A 15,093-nucleotide genomic window follows, 5' to 3' on the forward strand; every position below is an offset into this window, starting at 1 on the left:
AGCAACAACAACAAAAAAAATAAAAATAAATAAAAAAATTCCAGCATTAGCAATATGCAAGATCTGACTGTAAGTATTGCTATTTTGTAAAAGTGCATTAAATGAAGGATGAAACTTTTTTCTTGGATGGTCCATTGATGGCTTCATTATTGCTCGACTGACATTCAATTTACATTCAACTGCATGTATATGAAATGCAATTGAACAAAAATGTAAAAATACATTATTCTAAGGTTATGTGAAGGGGTTGATTCTATTTTGAGTCATTTACATTCAAAAGTTGCATTTGTTAGACATCAGTTGATTGTTAGTTGAATGTTAGTTGAGCATCAACAGGGCCATCTATTGGACAATCCAAGTAAAGAGTTACCAGTGAAGTATGTCCATAAAGAAACAAATGCAGAAAAACACATGAATCATACATATAGTGTCAAAAGTGAGAGCAATGCACTGCTTTCCTGCATTTAATTGTAAAAAAAATAATAATCATGACCTGGTTTACAAGAGCTTCAAGACACGGGTTCAATTGTGATGTAGCCTAAATCCTTATTAGAATAGACCAATTATCTGTAAGCTGCTATTTACATATTCCTGTCTCAAATGAATGTGTTCACTGCCAAACGCTGCTGCCATGTGTTTGCAGGCAGAATATGAGTAATAAAGACCACGATAAATCTGCTGCTGCTGAGTGTCAGTTAGCCAACAGCTTTTTACTCCAACTACCAAAGGAAAGTACTACTAAAACCAAGCGTCTGTTCTTGATTTACAGTGATAATATTCCAATTAAAGTTCCATTTGCGCATTTAAAGGACTTGCATACGATTTGGGTGCATTTCACTTTCAGTAAAATTCAGTGCATGTTTCCTTACAGTTCGCTGTCTGGTGTTCATACTCAGGTTTAGCCATATCCGGATGGGTTTAGTTTCTCAGGGGGATGTTTGTGAAAATTTGTTCACACTTCTACTCAGTGATAAAACTCTTGCATCTGGATTGCAATTGAAAAAACAGGAGGACCAGTGAGTTTTTAGGCTTTCTCGGTCACATGACATCACGTTCAGTAGCTCCTCCATTTCCACTCGCTGTTGAGTTCACTTGGATCTTCTTTGGAATGGACGCCAGTGTGTATCAGTGGAAAAATAGCTATTTTATTAAGCGTGAGGTGACTAAAATATTACTGGTGGACCCGGTGGACGGGAATAAAATCCCATCCAGATAGGGCTTTTGACTCTGTTAATTGGAAATAAAAAGAAAACAAAAGGACAATATATCTGGCATATCTGGCTATGTTAAACTTTCTTATTAAGTTTTTTGTTTTCTTGGTTGTGTGGTACAAGTAATCAACAGTGGCAGGTGGGAGATCTGAAGGGGTAACCGTCTCACCATTTTTTTTTAGTGCCATTTCCTTGTCAATGTGTGTGCGTTCATTTGCAGTATAGTGCCATTTGTATTTTCTCCACTGGAACACAGTTTGATCTTATCGTGAACTAATTACGAAGCCCATTGTTAGCGTTGTGAATCTGTTGCGTAACAGCAGAATACACTGAATATTTTCTCATATCAGCACTCTTTCTGGCATCAGGCATTTGTCATCCAATCAGAAACAGATAATGAATATCTGGGACTGCATGCATAATGCCTTCTGAAAACAGCAGGTGCATTGCACAAGGAACAGTGGTTCTAAAAAATGACTAACAATAAACACACAGCAGCTATTTTCATTAAAGCAACAATATGTTCCTTTAATGAGAATAAATGGATACTGCAGGGTAAAATGCCTACTGTAGTGCAAAGCACTAAAGAGAGTTTTTTTTTATGCCCCACCCTTCCTTCTTAAGACTCGAAGCTCATGAGGGTTGCCAGGTAGAGAACACTGAACATACAAACATACAAACATAAATGATTGAATATAGAGTTATAGAATCATGTTTATATTGGTATATGTTGTATATTTCTGTCATGCTGGTTGTTACTAAGGTTGTACACAGACCTGGTCAGTCTGCTTCTCTATTGTGACTGATAGCAGTTAATGTTAGCTGGCATGTTTGTAGCATGACTATGTTAGCCAGCGCTAGTCTGTATCACTTTACCAGTCTTAAATAGCTCCTCACTGCCTTAGCCTTAGCTCCAGGTGTATGCAGATCATTGACTATGAATTCAAAGCACTCAAAAGTTGAAATTACATAAGAGCCAGTGCTTACTAACTGATGTTAGCACTCTATAGATAAAGTTCAGTGACCAACCCAGAGCCTGTCTTGTAGCTCTTCTGGGATCTAAGGCTGCAGCACATTATGTTTGCCGGCTATCGAATTCCATTGTTGGCCACCCGTGGTGTGGAAATAGGACTTGAGAATGGGCAATGGGTGAGATTCACTCCATAATGAACAATTAATTCAAAGAAGAACACACTGGCTGAAGCACTGCTTTCAAGAGATGCCAGTGTTTCAACTTAGTTAGTACCTTAAATATATTACATAACGGTCCTTTAAATTGTTCTAAAAATGTGTTCAATAGACACAAAGGGATGATTTTAACAAAAATTTAAAATGGAATATTATGAACCTTCAGTAGCACAGTGGACATATGAAAAACAGATTGATTATCCATAATCTAAAAGCATTTGGCCAGCAACTCTTTGTTAGCTTGCAATAAAATCCCTCCATCCACCTTTTCTAAAGTACTGCTGGAACATTATATAGACCAGGAGTGCCCAATTCAGCTTCAATGGTGATGGCAATGATAATGATCTTAGAGTTGGCGATTATGAAGGAATTAACTGTCAGCGATGATGACGATGATGTTCATAATGTTTCCTTTTCATTGCTTTTCACACATGGTCGCGATTACTGACCAAAGCTCTGGTCTTTTAACATTTCTGACTGTAAAATCACACCTCCTTTCTTTCTCACCTTTTCTCTCTTTGGCACAACTCCTTTAGTATGTTACCTAACCCTGCATTAACACTGGCAGATGGCATTGCTTGTGTCGCCCAAATTTTGTCTCTTCTAGGTGTGTTTGCGGGCACTAGAGGCGTACACCAGGGGTCGGCAGTTAAGTTTGACCACTGGCTAGATATTTTCCAAGCCATTACGTGGCGGGCCACAAAAAAAAAACTCTGTTTTGAAAAATTAAAAGTAATGGGATGGAGTGCTACAGACTAATAGCTCTCCAGTCCAGAGGATAGTTGAACTTAATTGAAGAACAGTTGAATTTAAAGCTGGTAAACCCAAGAAGAAAGGAAAAAAAAATAATAAATAAACACTGCAATACAGCCACTGCCCTGGCTATTGAATTAGGACACACCCGTGAAAAAATGCCCTTATAAGGAGATAGTTAGCGCAAGAATGGGCAGAAAAACGAGAGCGGATGGAAACTAAAGTCACGCTGAGCGCGACAGAGAGAGGGGAGGAATATAAATAAAAGCTTGCCAGAGAAGCATTTTTTTTTTTATTATTATTATCTTTCACGGCCCAGATGTTTCATGCTTGCGGGCCAATATTGTGTGTATAGACTTGGCTGGTTAGCATGCTGGCTAATCTAGTACGCTCACTATTAAGCCATCCTTTACTTTTTCCACGTTTCATTTTTCTTAGAATTTTCCCTTGATATAAGCAGAGATTATAATCATAACACACAGGAAAATACGAATCAGCAGTTATTTGCTTCTATTTCTTGTTTAAAATCACAGTGTTGAGAACAATACCAAAATTTAAGAGGGCAGTGCTTGGGAAACTGGGACTCTAGTGTCTGTGATTGGTCAGAAGAATTCTTAGAGCCAGTCGGTTTTAAATGTCGATTCACTGTGTCAAAAATCTCTGTTTCGTTCTCAGAATTCGTCTTATGCTGCTTGCTTCTTGTTGCCAAATCACGGCATCCACCCATAAAAAATGGCTAGTATCTTTTCGCTTTATTGTAGAAATCAAAGTAAAATGTAATGCATGCAGGAAGGTTGATGCAGATGGTTGCCACATGTTGGTGGGCTCTCAGGTTAACTAACTACTTGCCTTCAGTTTAAAGAGCTGTTGCTAGCGATATCTCTCTTCCTGTTAGGCTCAGTATCCTGTATTTAACACATCTGTCCTCCCTCTGCTTTAATGCTGCTGCTGCTACTGCTGCTTCTTCTGCAGTGCCCTCCTCACTGCCTGCAGTTCCCTTTGCTCAACCCACTGATTAAAACGCAGCCAGTGCCAGCACGGCATGCTCGGCCCCCCAAAAAAAACAAGCTGCACAGCTTCATGACTGAGCGGTGAAGAGAAAGATGAAAGTAGGTTCATCACTCCCATCCACCACTGATTAGATACGTTTACGGCTCCAGGCAGAGGACGGGAAGAGCGAGAGAGAGAGAGAGAGAGAGACAGAGAGAGTGAAAAAGAGAGGGAGACTGATCATTCAGACCTTCTCCCTGCACTAGACTCAGAAGACTCTCTCTTCCAGACCTTCTGGTCGCTGTACCAGTAGCACCACCCAGTGGCACAAGCATGGCTTTACTCCTTTACTGGCCACCAGATCCCAACATGTCTTCCATGGCACAGCTCAGCTAATTAGCTTGGCCATGCTCGCCGCATCGTCTGGCCCTAAAGGCCACTAAAACCCTCCAGCCACTCCACCACACAGTGGGGATGTGCTGAACACAGAGGAACGGACCAGGACTTTAATCCATACCAGCCCCCAAAAGAGACGGCGGCCACGCTCGCGCAAAATCAGCCTCTTCTCTCACTCAACCCACCATAAAAGCACAGCTTAACACCTCTACTTTATGAGCAAACACGCTGGAGAAACAGGTCAGCGCTTTTTAAAAGTGGTTTTTATTCAGCCCCTGGGAGCTGTCGGCTGTAGCTTTCAGGAAACGGTGCATTCAGCACCCCAAAATAACCCACAAAATAGCCTCCCGCTATATAACACACTGAGACTGTTTCTCCTCAACATCGAGCCTCTGGGATCACAAGCTAATCTTCTTTGGTTCTGAAGAAATTGGCTGGTAACCCCAGTCCAAATAGCCTACCTCACAACGCACCGTGCTTAGATGTACAGTCCAGCAAGACTGATGCGCACCACGCCGATTATGTTATTGGTGGATTGGATTATCGCTAAAGCTCTTCTTTATCCAAAGATAAACATCAAACAATTAAACTCATTAACTCTTGGCTGCACAAGTGCTGACAACACAGGGAGCATGCAAAATGCACAAGAGAATAAGCACAGAAGAAGCAGCGAATGAAAACAGGCCTTTCGTTGTCCGACCGACGATAGACCAACAGACTCCCCACAGGGCCAGGCCTCTTAAAGACCAATGAAAAAAAAAATTACCAAGCTTCTCCTACCACTGCCTGCCTCCCTCTAGAGTTAAGTCAATTCCAGCACACACACACACACACACACACAGCAAAGTAGTTTTTATCCATCAGGGGAGTAGTAAAGCGAAGGAAAGAAAGGGGAAGGAGGAAAACATCTACTGCTCCAAACTGTTAGCCACCACTGAAAGAAATATCTACATTACTATATCTACTCACTGTAGAGAGAGAGAAGCAAATTTCACCTCTTATTGGCATTGAAATTGGCCTTGAAAGAAAATGAATTACCTTCACAAATGGTGAAGCAGAAAGGTGGACAGCAATAGACAGGTGAAGTGAATCAAATAGCATTGATTATCTGGTTCCAATGGCACCTGTCATGGGGAGGGGGCATCTACATAATCAGTAAACATAATCACCAAGTCAGCAGTCCCAGATGAAGTTGAGGGATTGGAAGCAGGACAAATGGCAATGCGTATGGAAATAGGAATCTGAGGACACTGTTTTGAGCCTCACGGTTACATGTGAATTACGAGATGCAAAACTCAAAGCTCATAGGGGTTTTGCCAGGTTTAGGCACTCTCTCCTCACCTGACTACCAGTGTGATAGTCGTCTGCACAGGCACCTGTTTGCTGATGTATCAGAGCTGGTCTGCTGCACTTCCTACAAAAGTCCTGGTTACCCAGTGATGCTGCATCATCTGCATCATCTGTCGGGAAAGAGAAGGTGGAGCATTAATAGTGATAGGCAGACTCCTAATGAGTGGATTGGGTAATTGGCCTTTCAAATTAAGGAGAAGTTGTAATTGAATTAGAATTAAAAATTCTGTTTTATATTTCTGTCACACCTTTTTTCGTGAGGTAGTAAACAGCTGTGACAGCAGTCTGCTCCTCTGTTGGCACTGACAGCAGATTACGTTAGCATGTTTTAGCACAAAGTGTGTTTTTTATTCCTGGTTCTAGCTCTCATTCCTCAAACGCCTTGCCCTGTAAGAGTCTGGCTTATGGCTTTTAATCTTCTTAATACACCTGATGGAACTAATCAGCTCTTTTAACTGCAAGGGCTGTAGTGTGTATGTTAAAGCTGGCAATACTATATAAAATGAAATGGGCAGGGGGACACCAGTACCAGGATTGAAAAACACTGTATTCACCCTCCTAGTGCTAAAAGTAACTAGTGAAAATACAGTAACTCTCACTGGGAATAGAAAAGTGAGTGTAAGATAAAGATCATACATCCTTTTCAACATTTTAAGCAGAATAAGTGTTTTATGTTTGCTTTGGGCTATTTTAGGTTGTTTTCACATCTGGATGTCTTAGACAAGGTGTGAAATCCGACCTGGTTCATTTTCACACAGTGTGATTTGTTTGGACAGTTGTAAACACAGAAATCCCACTTGGATGTGGACAAAAACAACATTTTAAATTGGACCGATCTATCCAGTGTACTTGACAGGTTTGAGCTAAAAGCTTCCGAATTCAGGGATGTTGCACCAAATTCCATAGTCTGGTATGTTTCCAAAAGCAATTTCATGTATGCACCCTTAGAGTGCAACCCTGCTCTTCAATAGTCACAGAGACTGTGTGACACACATTATACAGGGTATCTGCAGGCATGGGGAAATTAAATGTAATACTTTTTAATACCATACAAAAACAAAATGAAGACTACTTTCACAATAACAAAATGGCAAAAATCACAAAATATCAATATTACGTTTACTGGCTTTACTGTAAGCTTGTGATTCCTGTATTCCACTATTTCAAACAATCATAAACTAACTTGCACAAACAATAATGCAATTATGTTTTGCTCAAAGATTGAAAAGGACATCGTGTTGTTACAGTGTTCTGGACACTAGTGCCCAATCTACTTACCTAAGCGTTTAATCAAAAAGCAGTATTACTAGAATCAAAGCTAGATGTTCAGTAGTTCAACAGTATCTCTACTGATTAGGTCATGTCAATAGTACAAAAAAACATACAAAACAAATATGAAGACCACACAGGACAATTTTTTAAAGTTTTTTTTTACACTGCCAGTGTGATGTAGTTTAAATACTAAGCTCTGTTGGAGTTCAGTCTCCAAATTTTCCTTCTGTATACAAAATAAGGAGAAGCAACAACATATGGACATTGGGACAGTAATAGGACACATGTCTCTTATTTCAATCTTAATCAGTGAATTCAGGATTTTTTTTCAGTCTCATTGCCAAACTTGTATAAAATCATCCATCTAGCCATGCAGTCTGCCTTTACAAACATTATGGGAAAAATGGGGGCTCATCTAAAAAGCTTACTAAGTTACACTGTTAAAATGTAGTTAGGATGCCACCACTAAAACAAGTAAGCTGGTGAAATGTCTGCTCCTTGATATTCCATCATTAGCTGTGAGTTATTGAGAAGTGTTAAAATGTTAAAAGCTGGAATTGCTAACAATGATAAACTGGGACTTAAAAAGTGGGACATATTTTGGTTGGTTGGAGAAAAGGTAAATTCCAAAGTCTTTAGATAACTTTTAAAAATGAATTGTTTTGAAATAGTGTACAATTATTAGAATATTTGACTGGAATGCCATCAAATTCGATTTGACACCATTTACAGCTTCAAGACTGAGACTTCTAAAGGGGCATCCATAAAAGGAAATGTAGGTGTAATGTTAAGGTGTGCCAGTACGTTTTTGTTCATATAGTGTACTTTTTAAATTGTCCTTTAAGAAGATCCTCTAAGAAGATTATGGTCATCATGCATCTAAAATGACAAAAGTAAAGAGGATGCACTAGAGTAAAAAAGAAGAAATCACCAGAAGAGGGAGACATAACGTAATTTGTCACACACACGTCTCTCCTGATAGCGAGCGTCTCTTCTGGGGAAACAAGCAGAAAGACTCCAGGGAAAGAGAGAAACTGGGAGACTGTAGAAATAAACCCATATAACGCAGACAGACCACCTTCACTCTGCCACCCGTGTGGCAAAATATACAGTTCTCATGAATTCAGCCTGGCAGAAACGCACAGCGAGGCTTATTTTATTTTTATTTCAGACATGGTAAAATAACAATCTGGAGTAAAGGCACGTAGAGGAATTCTAATGAACACAGTCACAGGGGGAGCGGATAAATACAGCCATCAGTGTAATTCAACATGACCGTACAATACAGGTGAATAATATACTGAATATGAATGAGTGAAGAAAATAAAAACAAACACTGTACATAGACAACATTTACAACCTCTCTGTAATAGATAGCAGCACTGTACATTCAGTAAGTGAGTGTCACACATTCACACCCACAAAACAAAGAGCATTTACACAAAGGTTGTGATAAAACTGTTAAAAAAACAGTTCAAAGATGAATTGGATGGCTGTGTGTAGATTAATCTGATAATACTACCTGTACACACCTAAGCTCAGCTGTTTCGGAGGATATATCTTACAATCTTTAGCTCTGTGATTTACTGATAGTATGGAATTAACCACCTTAATCTCCAAAGCCAAGCACTTCCTGTCTTTGCTTTTCTTATCTGATTCCTAAAACACTATACAGCACTGATCACAGTGCTATATCTAGGGAGCACCGATATGGGAAATGTAGGCCTACATTCTTCATGTAAATGTATCCTGCCAGAGCTACATATAATTAGATTAGATACAGTGTTATGTTGCTAAGTTTCAATGGAATCAATGGGGAAAAAAAATCAATTTTCCAAATATTTCCATCTATTGACAATTATGTAATTGTGATACAATGCAGAGATCAACAGACAGACTCACATTTTTTCAACAAATGAAAAACATTTGTGTGACAGATTATTTGTAATGGGGTTCAAATAAAGTTAAATTAACAAAATAATTTTTTTTTTCATACATGTTCACAAAACAAAACTGCCAGATATAAATTGCCATATTAAAAATTGACATATTATTTGCAATGGGATACAAAGGCACAGTAACCCATTGTCACCTAAGTATCTAATTCTTATTGAAACACACAACATATTTCACTGTTATTTTGAAACACATCAACAAATCGTCGCTGTCAGGCAAAAATCTCTTTAACAGCATTTTCACAGGAAAAAAATAAAAACACTTTGAATTTCAAAAGAAAGTCAATGTAAAATAATTTAATTTGAATTATTTTGGACCATTTTTTTATTTATACTATATTAGAACAACTGCCAAATTTAAACTGTCAAAAAGTGACTAAAAAAAGCAAAACTAAACATTTGAATAAAAGGTTTTGACAAGGTTTTAATACAAAGGTTGTATGCCAGATCACCTCTGGTTTTTATAACAGGCATTTTAATGGGGTCCTGCAACCAGTGGCCTTTTCTGAATGCACACGTGGTGAACGATTCCAGTAGGACAATGCTCACCCACACACTGCTGCCACTCTCAACACTCAACCCATATCATGAAATCTAAGGAACTAAGTCATTGAGCATTTTATGAAATTTTCAACATTTATAAAGTATCATGAAAGAACAACTGCTAGATTTAATTTGTCAAAAAACTAAAACATATTGGCAAAATCTACACATCTATGAATCCAAAATCTTTGTGCATGCCTATAATATTATCAGTTTTCAGTTTAACAGTGCTGTTCAGTGTTGCTGTCTCCAGACATTTTATGTTTTATGTGCTTAATGACATAATTTGAATCTATGCAATGTATCACAATTTCTTGATAAACGGACCAATAAAAATGTCCTTAAACATACATCTGGAAGAAAAGCTTATTACAATTTAGAATGTTTTTATTTGTTGTATTTGTATTGTAATTTATCAGCATTTACTGATTACTAATCCTTTTTCAGGGATTGTTTAACTCTGAGGCCCGTGCCAGAGGACGTACGTACAAATTAAACTCACGTAATGAGCGTCAGGAGTGCTCAGAATGCAAACACTTAGGAGCCATCTTTCAGTGCGGTATTTGTTTTAGCTGACATAGTTTTGGAGGTAATTTCCCAAGTCGATTGTTTTTGGAGGCCGTCCAGAGTAAGAGGTCAGGAATGAGAAACTCGTATATTCAGAGTAATCCACGACCACGACCACACAGGAGATATTACTCTGATGGATGGGGATTTGTCTTACAACTTATCCTGGATCTAAAACATTCAAATGAATCTTTCCCTAACTAGACCTGCTTCTTCTGGGCCTGTAGAAGAAAAAGTAACAGGTATTTGTTCTACATAAACACACACACACACACACACTCTCACACTCTCTCTCCCTCTGTCCTGCAGAGCTGCAACAACCTGCCAGTGGAAATTTGAACATAACGAACATCACTGAGCAACATTAACTACATTTTACACACATACATACATACACACACTTACATACACACATATACACAAAGTCCCTTACATCACGTTCAAAAGTATATCATACACCACATGGTTACTTCATTAAAACCACCTTCTTTTTCCTACACTTAACTTCACTAACCATATAGGAATACTAAGCACTTCTATAATTACACACTGTAGTCCTGTAGTTCTGTTTTTCTGCACACTATATCAGTCTCATTATTTGGGTGGTGGTGTTTGAGGTGTTAGTGCGTGTTGTGCTGGTAAGAGTGGAGACACAGCAGTGCTGCTGGAGTTTTTAAACACTGTGTTCACTCCTCTGTTGCTGCACAGTGTGTGTTGGTTATCCTCTAGTTCTTCATCATTTTCAATCCAGCAGTGAGGTGTTTAAAAACTCCAGCAGCACTGCTGTATCTGATTCACTCGTAACAGCACAACACACACACACTATGCTGAGAATGAGTCACAACCCGAACAATACCTGCTCTGTATAATTAAAAAACAGGGGGAAATTGAGGTTTTATGCAGAGAAACATATGAAATATAGTTACAGTCTACGCAACTACAAAGTGTTCATATATGCTTAGTGGAGCTGATAAGATGGCCAGTGAACGTAAAAACAAAAAGGCGGTTTTAATGCACCAATCAGTCGGTGTACACTTAAAGCATACTTTGCATTTACTTTGTATGTTTACACCCTCTCTATTTCATTTCAGGTTGTCTTTTATTCTTTATAGTGGCAAATATAGTGGTTTTGTCTAGTTTTGGTCGAGAACGAACAACAGAACAACACTGAAGATGAAGGAAAAACATCTTAAAGCCTCTACTTAAAAGGTCTATAAGACCTACCCAAGCATCAGTAGTGTTTGTAACACTCAAATGACTGCACTATTTACAACACCTCATCCTTCTATGGCTTCTGAAACAAAAACAAAAACGAAGAAAAAAAAAAGAAGAAGAAAAGATGACAAAAAAAACATTGTGTGGATTGGGAAACACACAAACAACACTGCTCTCTGGTCAAGAAATAAAACACCTGCCTGCAAAGCCTTCAAAAACCTTCTGATACCTGAAATGAGGAAGTGCCATTAGAACAGACAGTGTTGTACATTGTTGTACGTGTGTGTATTCAAGTATTATCAGGAGCATTAACATTAAAAGCCTTCTATGAATACTCTGTACTAACTATACTATCCACAAGATATTCTACATGTATACTATATACACACACACCATTCTGTAATACAGCTAATACTGTGGGGTATTTTTTATTCCTATTTTATAATAAAGCTGAGCCCTAAGAAGGACTTAATTGGTTACCTCCATAAGGGTTTAGTTTAAATATACTGTACATGTGTTAGTATTTTCTGAGAAGTAGTTCCGAGTATGAAGGTCTAGGTATGAATCCATCTTTCAGATTCTAGCTCAGGTCAATTCCTCAGTCCATAAATCCTCATTTTCTTGGTCCAGCTTTTAGTATGATGGGCCATGAGTAAGCCGATAACGGGAAGAAAAGAGAATATGTTTGATTATTTGTGGATAGAGCCAACAATATTCTCCTCCAGAAGCTGAGGTTTTTGGTAAGAGTTCAGGTATTGCTAGCGTCCTTAGGTGCAGGATCTGGCAGTACTCACCAGTAGTCCTTCTTGCTCTTTGCTTATATTATAAACAAGCCTTTAGAGACTCAAGTTGTTTCTCCATTGTTTTCTTTGTGTAGAGCTCCAGTAATGCCTATGTGAAGCATTCCCAGGCTGGAATAGTTCTAAATCAATCAATCCATATGTTAGCCAGGTTTTTCCTTATTAAAACTTTGTGGGTCAGGTCAGTTTTGTTGGTTTTGTTTAAGATGTTTGGTTTGGTTCCTCTAAATAGTCCAGTTTTAGGTCATCCAACAGTCTGCTTCAGTAATTAAAGTCTGAGTAGGGGTAGGTTTTGAACACTTTATGAATCCAGCCAGTATAGTGGGCTACGTTGACAAAGATGCCTGGTCGATTGTGTCGAGCACATCCTCTCCCGTGGATACTTACTCCCACTATGACTTTACTTCCCTTTTCTTGACACACCAGTGGGCCACCGTAGTCTTTCTGTTGGAAGTATAAAAGATATGCAGTGTAATTAACAATTAACAGTCCAATTAACATGTTAAATATTTTGTTCATATACACTGTATTGGACACTCATTATTTCTATACTGGTTTTGTCTTGACTTTTCAGGAAAGGAAATGCATATTAATCTGCACTACAGGATGCTATTCTATTGTCAGCTATTTTCATCAAGCACTAGACAAACATCTGAACATACAGTATTTACAAACATTTGGTGGATATGTGAATATAACCTTACCTCACACACTCCTTCGTCTCTCTTTCCACCAGCACATACTTTAGCATTTGTGATCTGAAGACTTCCTCGATGCAGCTGCTCACAACGCTCGTTGCTGACAATGGGCAGATGAACACTCTTTAACGTGCCTTCATGTCCAGTATCTAAAAGATTTGGTTAAAATAATTCGATTATTATTTTTAAGTTATTATTATGAGCTATGTTCACACAATAATCACTAATTGTCACCTTTAGTTTCTCCCCAGCCATATGTAGAACACACAATGCCCTCCTGAATTCTGCAGCCAGCTACGGGGAGCTGGATGATCCTCACGTGTTCAGTTATGAGAGCAGCTCTGAAAGACATAGACAAGATGCAATGAAAACACAGTTTTCACCTATTTAGTAATTGCATCATCAACCACTGCACCAGAAGGAATCTACCATCTGTCATGGAGTGACTCAGAATGGCAGAAGGTCATCTTTAGTGATGAGTCCTACTTTTGTCTTGATGAAGAAGACACATCCAAAAGGACTGGTGTCACGGTTTGGGGTGCAATTTTGCATGATAACATCAGTCTACATTTGTAATTATTTAATGTTCCTGGTAATCCTTATCTACCTTCCAAATAGCAACTATTTTTTCTTTTTGTACTTCTTTGACAATGCACGTAAAACATTTATTTAGCCAATTTTAATAAATATGTCAAATATAAATCAATTATTTAGTGATACTACTTCAAAAATTATTACACCACCAGAAGATTACCATAGGACGTTTTAAAGAAATTCCCAGATTATTTGTCAAGAAGTCTTACTGTGCCAGTTGCAGCAGGGCGAGTCCTGAACCCTCTGGGCCACAGACGACGTGAGCAATTCTCCTTTCCTGTCTGTTCCAGATATTCTCACCGGACTCATTCAGGTGTGCAGAGCCGAGCCACACTCTATACTCTGATAGGTCGGGAACACTGAGAAAGAGAAAATAACAATGTCCACCATTACTGAAGAGTATTGGCTTATTTGAACATGTTTTAGTGTGTATAATTCTTTAAATACAGGTATGGAAGATACACTGACAAGCCATTCATGTATCAGTATGTACATTCACCATGAATTATTACCTCTAGCTTGGGAATAACTATATGATAAGGCTTGATATTGGGACAATTTTTGCTGGAATTTAACATTGCTTCGATCCAAAGTGTCATGTGTGAACCAAAAATACGTCATAGAAGGTATTACCACCCACAGTGTCTAGCTTGAAATGCACTGACAAATGCAATATCGGGAGAATTCACTGACGAATGTGACAATGACAATTTACATTCAAACCCAGTGAGCACAATATTCTTAAGCATTAATGGGACATGGAAAAAGATCATGGGACATGATGCTAATTTCTGTCCCATCACTTTTGGCATGTCAGTGCATTGCAACTATAACTTAAAAGAGCTTAAAACATAGCAAAGTAGTTAAACATAGCAAAGTAGTTCAGCAGTATCTTTTTTTTTTTTTTTTAGATCTGTCATTATGAAAGTACTGTAAATTAGATCTGTGTTTGGATAAGAAATACGTACAAATATCTCAACAAATCAAGCACAACTCCCTCAGTGATTCACTGGCTTGTATCTTCTTACACTGGCATTCGGCGAGAATCTACATATATGGTGGTGGTTTAATATCTTTGGTCCCAAAGCATCAGTGGCTTTGATTTGTTCAGTCAGATATGTAAGACAAATGATGAGAGATCTGGAGAGGGAGCCCTTTTGCCCTGAGAATCTAGAGGTCAAACACAGGACATGATGGGCTTGTGTAACAGGCTGCAGATAATTACCATGAGGAGAAGCACTCTCTGTCTGTCAGCACCCACTCCTCACGGACCAGAGAGCCTCCGCACCAGTGAGTGGCCCTGAAAAGATCAGCGGGACATGAGGCCGGGAGCCGTTCATACATGGCAAACGTGGTTTTCGCACGTTATAAAACAGCAGGCGGCAGGCAGACGTTTACAGGCATCTCACATATAATACAACATAGATCACTAAGCATTTTCAGCAGGGAATTTCCAGGGAATTCACATCGGTATGTTGCCATGCTACAAATACAAATGGCACACTGTGTAAAAACAAGATTTAGAAAAAGGTCCTGCAAAGTGCAGCCAAGAGTATCATTA

The 15,093-nt window shown here is 38.7% G+C and overlaps 1 protein-coding gene across 2 annotated transcripts in view; it reads right to left on the minus strand.

Moving 5' to 3' along the window:
• Positions 1 to 5,890: 5,890 nt before the first annotated feature.
• Positions 5,891 to 15,093, minus strand: part of LOC103033838 (hepatocyte growth factor) — a 35,790-nt gene continuing 26,587 nt past the window's right edge. Inside the window, exons 14-19 of one of the 2 annotated variants that reach the window (XM_049483598.1) lie at positions 14,758 to 14,832; positions 13,742 to 13,891; positions 13,173 to 13,279; positions 12,945 to 13,087; positions 12,628 to 12,684; positions 5,891 to 5,998 (exon numbers count right to left, since the gene is read on the minus strand). In XM_049483598.1, coding sequence (XP_049339555.1) covers positions 5,930 to 5,998; positions 12,628 to 12,684; positions 12,945 to 13,087; positions 13,173 to 13,279; positions 13,742 to 13,891; positions 14,758 to 14,832 — 601 coding nt within the window. In that variant the 3' untranslated portion in view covers positions 5,891 to 5,929. Of the gene's footprint in view, positions 5,999 to 8,306; positions 12,685 to 12,944; positions 13,088 to 13,172; positions 13,280 to 13,741; positions 13,892 to 14,757; positions 14,833 to 15,093 lie in introns of those variants that run through there. The other variant, XM_007250939.4, reaches the window with a different exon arrangement.

The sequence above is a fragment of the Astyanax mexicanus genome, chromosome 9, assembly GCF_023375975.1.
Source record: "Astyanax mexicanus isolate ESR-SI-001 chromosome 9, AstMex3_surface, whole genome shotgun sequence".
Classification (NCBI taxonomy): domain Eukaryota; kingdom Metazoa; phylum Chordata; class Actinopteri; order Characiformes; family Acestrorhamphidae; genus Astyanax; species Astyanax mexicanus.